Here is a 12,835-nt window from a genome sequence, read left to right on the forward strand (position 1 = left end):
CCTAGCTAAGAGGGGCGTTTGGTTCTACAGGATCAACCTCGACAGGGCGAGCTTCAGTAGATAGGGTCGGCTGGAGATCGACCTCGACAGCCCCGGCTGGACAAACCTCGACAATCTCCACAGGAGGCTCCTTGGCAGTCTCACCAGACTGAGCCGCGGCGACCCCGAATAGCTCGGCCTCGACCTGAGGAGCTTGCGTTGCGACCAAAAACGAGTCAAGGGGATTGGCATCGTCAACATCCTCCGCGGCCTCGGCAGCATATCGAGCCACCTCCTCGACAGCCTGCGCACTAAAGAAGGAGAAATCCATCTCAGGATGGTTCACCCAAAGGGTGTACAGAAATGCCGAGTAGGTGTCGGATCTGGTCTCCCTACGCGCCACGTCCATCCATTCTCCGACCTCCGCCCTTATATCGTCAATGGTCCTCTTGACAAGCTCCTCGCATCGGACAGCACGATCATCCGCCCGTGTCCGCTCCTCCTTTGCCGCCCTAAGCTCCGCCTCGGTTGATTTGAGTCGCTCCTCAGCCCTCCGCAACTCCGCCTTTGCTCCATTTAGCTCGCCGGTGAGCCCGGAGTTGGCTTGCTCCCACATGTTCTTTGACCTGCGAAGCTCCTCGTCGAGATCTTTATTCTTCTAGACCTCCATCCTCAGATGCGTCAAGCAACCCTCCACCTCCTTTTGAGTGGCAAGGAGCTCGACCTTGAGATCTTTCTTCTCGTCCGAGAGCTTCGTTATTTCGGCCTTTTGGGCGTTCTTCTCGTCCTCAAGCTTCGCTATTTCGGCCTGACGGGACATGCTCACCTACTGAAGCTGCTCCTCAAAATCTTTGTACTGAGCTCGGAGCTTCACGGCAGCAAGAGAAGTCTGCAAAAGAAGAAATGTTAGCTCATTAAAAAAGTAGACTAAGAAACCAAGGTACGAAGAATTCCCACTTACCACCAGGCTGTGACGGGCCACAAAATCACAAAGGGGGATTCCCTTTAACTTCGGGTCGTCGAGGGGCTTCGAGTTCGGACCCAGGAAGTCGGGCACGGAATCCAAGAGGGGACCAACAAAGACCCCTCCTGGCAGGGCCTCCAGGGCCAGCTCCTTCTCATGGACCCTGACCCGTTTGGCCCTGATATCCTCCCCCTGTTGCAGCTGGTCCGATCTCCGTTTCGAGCTAGCGGCAGGAGCGTCTCGAACCTCCACTGCGACCTCCTTCCCACGGGCTCCACTCGAACCATGGTCTCGGGAGGCAGGGGGCCGATGCCCCAACTGCAGATGAGCTTGCTTTGGCTGTTGGGGCTGACGGGGCAGTGTTCTTTGCTGATGCTCCTGCTGCCCCCCCCGCGGCTGTTGGGTTTGCTGCTGCTGAGGGCGTGATTGCGGCTGCGGCTGCTCCGACCTGCCATCCCGCGAGCTATAGCTCGGGGTCATGGAGGACGTAGTGCTCGACCTCGCCCTATGACGCTTCGGTTGGAGGAGCTCGAGATCAACCATGTTATTGTCTTGGTCAGCTTCCCCTTTTGAACTGTTCGGTTCGGCGACCTGCAAGCCGTAAGGGAGAATCTCCGTACCCAAGTCCCTGAAATGATCTCCCTCGATAGTCTCGGTGCCAAGAGGAGGGGCGAGCTCGTATTCTCGAAGTAGCTTGTCCGAAAGTTCAAGAATTTCCGAACTCGACTCCGCAGCCACAAGTTTGCCGAGGATATCAGTCTCCTCGGCCGATAAAATCGGTTTCTTCCCCCCAAAAGCTGCATCAAAGCATGAGCAAGTTAAAACAAGCACTCTCGAAACAAAGGAAAGATTTATGAGAACTCATATTCTCTTACCAGGGGTCAGTGCGAAGCTACAATTCCTAAGTAGAGAAAGGGAAGGGCAAGACACGAAGAACCAACTAGACTTGTAATCACCCATGTTGGACTTCCCCTTTGCTTTACCCTGAGGAAGGGCGGCCTTGTACGGGGAAGGACGAGCCGCCAGGTAATACAGCCCGTCCTTGGCATTTTTGAAAGAAAATAAAAATCTTATCAGTTTTGGCGAAGGGAGAGGAAGCTTGTTTATAAGGAATAAGACGGCCAAAGAAGTGAGTTGGGCATACGAATTCGGTGTTAGTTGAAAGGGGGCGAGCTTGACGTCGTTCAAAAGGGCAATAAGGTACGGGGCTACTGGGAACCTAAAACTAGACTCGAGGTGTTGGGGGCTAATAGCTATGAAATTGGCTGGCGGGTAGGCTGCATGGGAGCTCGAAGCAGGGATGTATATTCGGCAGGTCCTGGGGAGACGAAACTCCTGAGCACAATTCATCACCTCGTGAGGCTTGGCCTTGGATGAGAATCTCTTGAAGACCGCAAGATCAACACTCCCATCAGCGATCTGATCTTGAACCTTCAGCTCGGTTTTTGGAGAGGTCGGGACGGCGACCTCCCTGCACCCCGAGCTCGCACCCTCAAGATTTTGGCCCTCCATAATGAGACAATCTTCAGAGCTCGAAGTGTCGTTTTCTCCTACGATATAATTGCAGCGCTTTTGACCTGAATTTCCACGGTGTTGGTCGGACATCTACAAAGGAAAAGAGAGAACAGTCAGGTCGCAAGTCGCGAACCAGACCTCAAGAATATAGAAAAAAAACCCTAAAACGTCCCCTAGGTCTTCCAGGCCGAGCGCTTCGCAAAGGGGTACCGCCTAGGGCGGAGGGGCTGCAGCCGCAAGCCCGGTGTTCCATGAAAAGCTAATCCTAAGGTCATTGGACCCAAAGGCCCAGCAAACGCCAAACTAAATCGTGCCGTTTCTCCAAAAATGAGAATGACATCGATCAACGAAGCCAGAGAAACCACCGACGGCTAACCAACGGTGGACGGCCTCACAAGAAGAAAAAAAAAAGTCACGACAAACTTACCTAAAAGCTGCGCCTGACGTCTGAATGGAAACTCGTACCAAGCACCGGACGAGAACGACAAACGTCTGAAAGCACGGCGATAATGGAGGCCTCGAGAGAGGAAAGAGAAAGCATGGAGGCAAAGGTTTGAGGGAGTTTCAAAATAGCGTAAAAGAAGAAGCGAGCGGACACTCCCCACTATTTATACTGACGGCCTGGTCCATCCCAACCGTCGGATCAAATGACGACTTATCACACGCTCCGCATCTAGCGGCCGCACAACAGCTTGTGGGTCCCACGGGCGTAATCATGCGCAGAAATGGGGGGGGTGCGCATTAAATGCGCTGCCGACAAAGCGTGCTGCGTGGAACGACGAAACTTAAAGTAATTGGGCAGAAGTCGGAGAGATGGAAGAACAGCTGGCACGCGTCAGTTCCCAGCACGTAGATCGCGCCGCGAACTGGGGGGCTTATGTTATATGTATTTCCCGCATCACCCCGCATGAGCCAGACTCGGTCCGATGGACCGGCCCAATCACCCAAGGCCAAGAAGGCCCGGACGACCTCTTCAAGGAAAGCCCAGCCTCCACCAAAAATCCGGAACTCGTAAAGCGAGCATATAGCGAGCTCGCGATAATCCCCCAACGAGCTCCAAGTAATCAACTAACGAGCTCCTGAAATATCCTCCAGATCGCTGGACCATCCAGGTCGCCAGCCTAAAACCTCCAGCTCGCATGAGCGGCAAAGCTGCTGAGAAGTCAGAGGTAGAGTCCGATCATTTTATCTGTAACAGCCCATGCCCCTCGTAATGAGGATCCCACTCCCGGTCTTGTGAAGGTGATAAGAACTGTTTGTCCCCCATTATACAATCACTGTATTTTTATATGTTATCTGAATTGTAGAAGTCCCTCAGTATAAATTAGAATCAAAGAGACCATGAGGGGCAATGACGAAAAGAATAATCAGATACCGCCACTCTGAGAGAATAATCAGATGGCGGCCGTGGACTAGGCATCGTTCTGGCCGAACCACGTAAAAGATTCTGGTGTACACGCTTGGAATTTTGGGGGGGGGGTTTCCTTCCTTCTCGGTATTTTTGGATTGACTCACCGCGGCCCAAAACGAATCACGGTCGGCCGAAATTGAACGTCGACAGTAGTGTTCACCCGAAACTAGCAAAAACTAATGCACAACCTGCCATCGTTAGCATCAGAGTGCGGAGCATGATGGTATGTTATGGTCCATTATAAAGTATGGGATTTGTCTCACATTAAAAGTTCAGATTTTTAGCGTGAGATTTATAATCTCTTGAATACCCTCCCTTTAATAGCTAAATTTTGAGGGTGAGTTACACCCCAGAGTTGTAACACTCCTCCGCAAGAGACGAGGCACCAGTTTAATTAATAAACTGCGATATGACCGGAAGTTCTACTGTTTATGCTGCATGCATCCGATCGAGAACACTAGCGAACGAAATTTACTTCCGAAAAACAGACAGTTCTGTCTTGGAGACTTTTCAGATCTGGGTTTGAAGAAAAGTGAACGGGGGCCGGGTGTGATGTGGATATATTTTATTCTCTCGATGATTCAGAAAGATTTTAAGTGCAAAACAGTCGTATCCCTGATTCCCTGCCACATACATATATATATATATATATCCACATTGATCATTTTTTGCAAAGAAATCGTCGAAAGGGTAGGGTTTGAAATGAATCGTTTAAATTGACGCTATTCTCAAGTATTATAACAAGCTTTATATATATTCCACAAACAACCGGTAGATTGTTCTGATAAATACGGTCACGATCACGAACATCTAGTCATCACCAAAAGGGAGAAAATAGTAGTAAGAAAACAGGAAGGCGAGTTACAACTGACAGTTACTGTTAACACCTAATTTACATGCATGGATATATTTTTTGTTTGTTTGTTTGGTCAAGGAGAGATTTTCTTGGAAGGAGGAAGAGAAGAAGAAGAAGAAGAAGAAGAAGGTGGAAAGCCAGGAAATCCGGGAGATGGCTCAAAAGGGAACGGAGGAAGAGGCGTTAATAAGGGCGGCGTCAGGGTTGGAGGACTTGATGAACCTGCAGGTAGCGGCGGCGCAATGGTCAATGGCGGTAAGGCAGGGTTCGGAGGCAGCACTGGAGGTGATGGTTGAAATGGATTGCTCGGCAGCGGAGCCCCAAACGACGGCGGCGGGAGCAACGGAATCAGTGGCATTGGGTGGAGTAGCTGTTGCGGTGCTGGGTTTCCGTTTGGGGCCGGTGGGAAGTTTGGAATTCCAGGAAGCGGAGGCAACGGCGGAAGCTGCGGCAATGGCGGAAGCTGGGGAAGTCCCGGCAGAGGCGGCATTTGGAACTGATCTCCGGGTGGTAGAAACGGCATCGGAGGGTCCTGCGCCGGCGTTGGGAACGCCGGAGCGTTAGGGGAACCAAATTCGATGGAGTCCTCAACGCTCGGCTTCTGATTACACAGCATGGGCCGTTTCAGAGGCTTGAAGGTGAAAAAACCGGCCGAGAAAATGCGAATTCCTTGCTTTGTCGAATTGAGATGGAGCGAAGACGAAGAAGTCGCGGTCGAGGCTAGGGCGCAGTACGGCTCGCTGCTGCTGATCAACTTCACCGAACAGCCTTTGATTTTCTTGACATGCTTGCTCACCGGAAACGGCAGACGAACTCTGAATTCTCCGTGCTCGTTGGTTTTCACCTCCCCCCTGAAACTCGGTTTTCCGCCGGTTCCGCCGCATTCCACCGCAACCACCGCGCCTGAAGAAGTTCCCCAAACATTTATCAATCAAAGGGCAGAACAGAAAATCTAAGGCAAAGAAGAGCACAAAATTGTTGGGATTAATAAGTTAACCTGAGATGAAGTGACTGGACTTCGAGACATCAGCTTGGAGGCATGTGTCGCAGTAAACAGTGCCGACAACAACTGCGGATGGAAGCCTCTTTCCATGCCTGGCCTCCGAAAGGCCATTAAATGTGGAGCAGAGAAGAATTATGGTCAGAAACCAAGACATTCTTAGACCTCTCTGGAAATACGCCGAGAAGATACAAGGGGGGTCGTCTCTTATATCAAGCTGCGTCTTCTCACCACTTTATTTCATTCATGCAGAGACCGGTCAACTGCAAACAGATCAGACGCAGTGAATGCGGATTGTTTTCCCGGCAACCAAACAAGCAAACAAGGAAATGGTGAAGGAGAAAAAGGTGGATTAATTTCCTTGGTTTGTTGAGTTCCAGTTGGTTCACGAGGCCCGCATAGGCGCCACAAAACTACTCATATGAGCCATCTAAACCAAATTCCAACCTCCAAATTCCGGAATTGAAGAAGTAAGCTAAGCTCTGTCGGGTTATCATGTGAAAGTTTCTAATGCTGTGGAAATGTCTACAGAGTTCACAGACAGCTAAGTTCAGTTCGACTGATGGGTTTTTGCTTTGGATCTTGAATGGAGTACTGGTCCAGGGACGTCACAAGTTTTTCTTCTTAGTCACAGCCTACTTGAGATGAGAAGTCACGGGCGGCGGTTATTTGAGGGGGTCCAGTTCATTTTTTTCCCCCAATGAAGTGGAGTCTTGATTTGCGGCACTGGTGTTAAACTTTGCATTCACCCCCCCAAATCCAGTACATGTTGCAATATTGAAATCAAGAACTCCAAAAGTTAAATCAATTTTAAATCTCTAAACGTGACCTTTTCCAGCTTGTTCTGGTTTAATACCATGACAAAATCTCTAAACGGGCCACAGATTGCTTGTCCAATTTGCTTCTTACCCGCAGGTGTAGGTGCCGAGGACTGAGTTGGTCTTACAACAATGTTCGTTCAGATATCAACATTATCATTGTCACAAGCTTTTTTAGGTGAGATATCAACAATAATATATCTCACATACAATTGGAATAATCATACGCTCAAGTCAATTAATTTTTCCCGCGGGACAAACCACAAGTCTGCTAAGCATTGGGTTTGACATTCCAAAATCTGCGATAACAATAGAAAATTAAATTCACATATATATAGTACCAAGTGACTCTTGAAATCTGATTAACAAGAGGTATTTCTGGTGTAGAAACGGCAGTCATCGTGCTCGGTAGAAATTTACAAATGCTTACATCACATGGATAGGACAAGGCAAGGAAACGGAGCACAGGAAAGCTGACTTCGGGAAAAAGGGATGCCATTTGAACAAAAAGCAGCTTCCAAGTGTTAGTATGGAAGCCTCTTGTGAAAAAAGATGACAGGCAACAACTTCTTCCGAGAAAGTTCTTGCATCTAACCTAAGCACTGGAGCATAAAAAATGTACAACTAACATTACCTCTGGATCATCACAAGGCATGAGACCCCCACACTATTCTCTAAAAGGAGGAAAGAAAGCTTAAGAGGAAAAAATCTCAAGAGAAAAAAAGCAGGAGGAAGTTGTTATGCCATGCTAGATATGTTCCATCCTGAGTCTTTTATGAGCTTGATCAGATTCCTCTGAACTGCTCCCAATCCCATAAGCTGAACTCGTATGGCTCCCAGGATACTGGTTCTGAAGACACTACATGCACAATAACATATTAAGAAAAGTACAAGAAGTAAATAAAAGAGAAACAAGGGACTAGATATCTACGTAAAACCTAAATATAAGTAAAATGGATAAGTTCCCATATTCACAATGTCTGAGATGTAACTACTGATGCAGACTAGACAATTGCATTCAGTTAAATAACAACAATGGTACAGGAAACAGGTTAATCAATCATTTCATTATGTGTACTGGAGAAACTTGGCCAACAACCTAAGTTCAAGGAGTTTCATCCAACAAACACACATCATTAGGGTGTATTAGATGCCGCGGAGGATCAGCTTAGTGGAGGTAGAGTCTCAAGCTGATCTAGTGGAGAGTTTAAGCATAGAGCTTGTCCCATTGCAATTTGGCCAGAGTTGAAAGAAAATTTGCTCAGTTGGAGGAATGCTGGCTCAAGCAAAGATTCACTGGCCAAGAGGCTGTTTGAGCAAGTTCTGAGCTCAAAAGGAAGGACATGTGCTTCCCTAGGTTCGTTGTGTTCAGAGTCTATCCACATGTCACCTGACAAGGTCAACACATGGCTAAGCTATGAAGGGTCATCTAATATAGGAGACTGCCAGATGACAGCCAACAGAGGATAAAACAGAAGAAAGTAAGGGCCTTGTCATCAAAAGTGAACTGTACCACACAGTTCAATTGGTCCAAAGCTTTATTTCTTCAATGACAAGATGATTTTAGTGGTTTACACTTTTGACACTTGCTAGCCACTTATCCTCATACATTATTATTTACACTGCACATGTATATATCTAATGAACTTGCTATATAAGTAAATCAAACACCTTCAATGCTTGATATCAAGCATTAATAACTATGAAAATGAATCAGAACTCCTCAGTTTTGAGAACCCCCAATTAATCTAAAAACTGATCAAGGTTGGCTTAGCCACCCACAAATAATAACTGCAAAAGAAGGGGAAAAACATAAAAGGAGTCATTTATAAGAAGTTCTTTGATAACATTCCGCTGAAATAGCCCATGTGCAGTAAAAGGAAAGTACTACTGTCCTCTATCCCCACCCCCACCTAAACATAACAATAATGCAAGAGGCTTTTAACATTGTTTTGGAATAATCCAGTTCAATTCTAAGTGGTGCTTTGCTCTATGATATATGGTCTTGACTCTTCAGTCCCCTCCCCACATAATATTTTAAGCCTATGAGTATGATCTGTACCCTCCTTCAGCACCCAAATTTCTACCATGTGTAATCAGTTGAACAACCCTAGGGCTACTAGCGGTAGCATTTCTTGTCAAGTCAAACAAATGTATGGGCAGACAGACACTGCACGTATGTGTACAGCCTATCCTCATGGAAGGAAGACAAATGGTTATGGTGACTTCTCATGTCTAATGCTAACATTTGGACATAGATTTGGAAACAAAAAGGCAGTGCTAAAGAGATGAACAAAAGATTTTTAAAATAAACCTTTACACTGGACACTGTATCAGTCACTCTAGTACTTGTTCTTTTTCCAACATCAAGTTGCACTGAGATGCTGGCCTGTGTCATATCCACTCCAGATGATTGCAGTGCTTGAGTTAAGGAATTCAACAACCTATTCAACCAAAAAAGTTTAATAAAATGAGAGATCCAAGATTCCAACAAAATTTTACCAAAAAATTCCAAATATTAGGGTTAATCATTCTCACTGTGAAAGTTTTAAAGGTTGCAGGATAATAAATTATAAACCATCTACCAAATATTTCAAGATACAATCAGAAATTAAATAATGTAAACCAACATCATTGCAAAGCCCCCAAAATCTGAAGTATCTTAAACCAAGCAGCATATGTTATTTTGAAGGAATATGGGCGAGAGGAGCCTCAATATCTGAAACCAGTGTTATTACCACAAGAAATAACAATTTAAAGTGTAATTGAACAATGAAGAGAATCAACTAACATCCCGTGGACCATCTTTTCGTAACAAACGAAGCTCACACAGAACAACAAAGATTTGAAGCTAACAAAAAAAAAAAACTTGCACTTTCATTGCATCATTACATTTCCTAGTAAAAGGCATTGCAATCATAGCCAAGCACTCATGTTTTGAGGATAAGATAACCATTGCAGGCACATATATCCCATTAAATTAAACTGTTCACAAGAAAATTTCCGCACTCTAATGTACTTAATGCAGATACTCACCCTTGAGAGTAAGCATTTGAAATGCTAGCTTCACCACTTTCAAATTTTATCTCCTCCTCGTTCAGAGTATAGCTTGGAATAGCAGTCTCGGTCGTACAATGCCTATTCGGCCAAAATTGGGACTGGGACTGGGAAGCCAAGTGGTCAGAATCAGATATAGATACCTGATGAGGATGGGTTGGTACATCCCCAGGAACACTTGACTGTAATGGTATATTAGTTTGCATTGTTTGGTTTCCTGGCATTGTGGAATGGTCCAGTGCCTTGTATGCAGCAGCCTCACCGAATTCAGATTCCACTGAGTTCTGGGCATTATTGAGCATGGATGGAGTTACAACAATAGAATCCTCCTGACCAGAGCCATTCCTCATGATTTGAGATTGATCAATAAAACTTTCTACTGGCGTACAGGTGTTTCTCTGTTACCAAACACAAGATAAGTTTCAGTTTAATTCAGAAAAGCCAAAAGAGAGGTTATTTTCCTGAATAATATAGTTCATGAAATAATAAAAATAGCCTTTGATACACAAGAAGGAAACTACACAGCCTTTATTGTAAAACTTTTTGCTTAAGAAAACATTATCTAGAATTAAATATCAAACCAGTAGCAAATCAAATCCCTTGACAGATCATAATAATATATATATCAATATGATACCCGACTATGTCAATAGTAAGACAAATGTATAGAATTGAGAAATCAACTAGAACCTGATTAAGATTCAGTTTTTACTTTGTATGAGTAGAAACTAAACTCCAATAAACAAATCAAGGCGTCCTCCAAAAGTACCAAACAAGAAAAGAACCACAGACAAAGTTACAGAGAAATCATGGCATGCGAAAGCATACAAAGGTTCTATTTCACAGTCAAATTTTCAACAGACAGACAAACAACCAGAAATTAAAGTATTTTACCCATGGCATCAGTTTTGTGGGCTCCTGATTCCAACCTTGATATGATCCCTCATAAAGCTGTAACTTCTCCTGTAAAAACTGAATGTACTGTATGACCTGCATGTAAAGCAAGTTTATTCAATTCATAATTTAAGGAACAAGATTACTGAACTGTAAGACTCAAGGATTCCAAAGATGTGGTCCACCTCTAACAAGAAAGAAGCTTTATCTCTCTTTTGATCATTTTGAGGTATAAGCTCCCTTAAAATCTGAAATCTGCATGCCAGATTAATGATTAATCAACTTCCAGCACAATTAAGCTCACAGAATAACATACATGAGTAAGTAAGAAGTACTTAATCATTCTTTCAAAGGTAGAGTTCCACAAAATAATAAATTATCAATATCCATAACCCAGCCCAAATAAACAGTGGTAATGTTAAGTGCGATCACCATAGTCCTATGGAAGAGGGAGGGTAGAATACAGATCAAGAGATTTTGAGTGCATTGACAGTCAGTGTCGTCACTTTAAGGGAAACATTCTTGTTTCCCTTTATCTGGGAAGTGGGAGGATTCGTGTTCATCTTGAGTTTTTCTTCGGTTTTGTTCATAATCATTTTGCCAAAAGTTGGTTGTCTCTCTTTATACAAGCTTCACTCCCTCTATGGCAGGTTTATTGTGAATGCATTTTTCTCATAAAAAAAATAAAAATAACCAACAAACAGAACTAGAGTAAAGATCACACACATCATGGACAAAAGCATAACTGAACAACAAAAATAAATTACGTCATCAAAAGGATGCCACTACTTTTATCTCCTCAACAGCAACAACAATCACAAGGCTTTAATCCCATGACATTTAACACCAGCAGAGAGTCAGAGACCAAATCTTATTGAAGTAAAATTATCAAAGAAACAAAAAAACATTTAAAACATGGTACACAGCTATTTCAAAACAATAAACTTAGCAACCAAAGATGATCCAACGTATTCTGTATTTATTTCCTCAAAGTCTTTTATAGGGGAAAAACAAATATAATTAACTAAGTTGGTCTTCTGACAACATAGTGCTTAAAGCTGAATTTTCTAATGACACTCATTGGAAAATGGTTTTCTCAAAAATCTTAAAACATTCCAATACCTACGGTTCACCAATAACATTCTTGTTTCAACTAACTTTGACTTAATTAAAATTGCCCATCGTCTCCATGGCTATCCCTTCAACAGACTCTTCAAGAGATTTAAATCAAGCCAACATCCAGCTATGCCCATGAAACACCTCTGAAGGGTTTTATCTTTTGAACCTTAACCAAGAATTTACTTAATGAGGAATTTAGCACTGGATACGAAAATTGCAGACTACCAAGAAGTTCGAGTTAATTCACGAAATTTCACTAAAAAGATACCATGTGGCAGAGATCGACAGCCAATACATTAAATATATCATCACAACCATACACTGAGCAATGAACCATTTTCCTTCCAGTTTAATGTACACAAATAATAACATAGCAAACAACAAAATAGAAGGCTCGTGGTGCTTGCCTCTCGTTAATCTTGCTCCTCCTGCGCTGTTCAGTCTCCGAATGTTTCGAGCGAAGCGCGTTCGCCTTCTGATCACTGCTCTTCCCATCTGAATTCCATGTTCAAGCACCAAATTTAGAAAAACAAAACATCAAAACTGATGCTTACACAACCACTCCTGACCTTTCTGGGAAGATCCGTCCGCGGTCCTCGGACCGAGCTCCTCATCCTCGTCCTCTTCCTCCTCCAGGTGACTCTTCACACTCCTCACCATTTCCGGTTCCCGGCTACTCCTGGTCGGCGGGAAAAACCCCGGCAACAAGAGCCCTAGTTTCTCCGAGCAACCAGAATTAGGAAGCTGGAATCATACAAGCATTGAATTGGGAGCCCTATGTCTACGACGATACCACTTGTAGGGAAACGCGTTCCGAAACTGGGTAACATTAAATCGGCGTTGGTCCGTGCTAATGTGCGCCTGGTCGGAGTCGCGCCCCCCAAATTGCAGCTTCCACTCGGCCTTGGCCCAATTAATGGCCGAACCAGCCACTGCATATCCGTATCGGGCCCGTATAGGCCCAATTGGGTCGGATACAAATAAGATATAGATAATTACAATTCCATTAATATATCCTTATCTACCATTCCGTCTATTTTTACAAATAACACCTAATGTTCAATAAAAACGTACCAACCTCGCTATAAATAATTTTATATTTTATTTTTTCAGACCACCTTAACATTCAGATGAGTCCGGTGTGAAGAGGTCCCCAAGGACAGTTCCATTTATAAGCCGAAGAAATTGGAGGACCAAATGGCAATGGCAAAAGTGGATGGCC

At 44.5% G+C, this 12,835-nt stretch overlaps 2 protein-coding genes across 2 annotated transcripts; both read right to left on the reverse strand.

The window, feature by feature from the left end:
* Nucleotides 1-4,570: 4,570 nt before the first annotated feature.
* Nucleotides 4,571-6,606, reverse strand: LOC127803515 (proline-rich protein 4). Its single transcript, XM_052339780.1, has 2 exons — nucleotides 5,723-6,606; nucleotides 4,571-5,628 (listed from the first exon to the last, which is right to left on the reverse strand). The coding sequence occupies exons 1-2, from the start codon at nucleotides 5,880-5,882 to the stop codon at nucleotides 4,799-4,801; spliced, it is 990 nt and encodes a 329-aa protein (XP_052195740.1). The 5' UTR covers nucleotides 5,883-6,606; the 3' UTR covers nucleotides 4,571-4,798.
* Nucleotides 6,607-6,878: 272 nt separating this feature from the next.
* LOC127803514 (transcription factor BIM2-like) lies at nucleotides 6,879-12,490 on the reverse strand. Its single transcript, XM_052339779.1, has 7 exons — nucleotides 12,183-12,490; nucleotides 12,021-12,108; nucleotides 10,680-10,749; nucleotides 10,495-10,590; nucleotides 9,580-9,998; nucleotides 8,858-8,987; nucleotides 6,879-7,402 (listed from the first exon to the last, which is right to left on the reverse strand). Exons 1-7 carry the CDS (start codon nucleotides 12,271-12,273, stop codon nucleotides 7,292-7,294), a joined length of 1,005 nt encoding a protein of 334 aa, XP_052195739.1. The 5' UTR covers nucleotides 12,274-12,490; the 3' UTR covers nucleotides 6,879-7,291.
* Nucleotides 12,491-12,835: the final 345 nt, after the last annotated feature.

The sequence above is a fragment of the Diospyros lotus genome, chromosome 6 (genome assembly GCF_014633365.1).
Source record: "Diospyros lotus cultivar Yz01 chromosome 6, ASM1463336v1, whole genome shotgun sequence".
NCBI classification, from domain to species: domain Eukaryota; kingdom Viridiplantae; phylum Streptophyta; class Magnoliopsida; order Ericales; family Ebenaceae; genus Diospyros; species Diospyros lotus.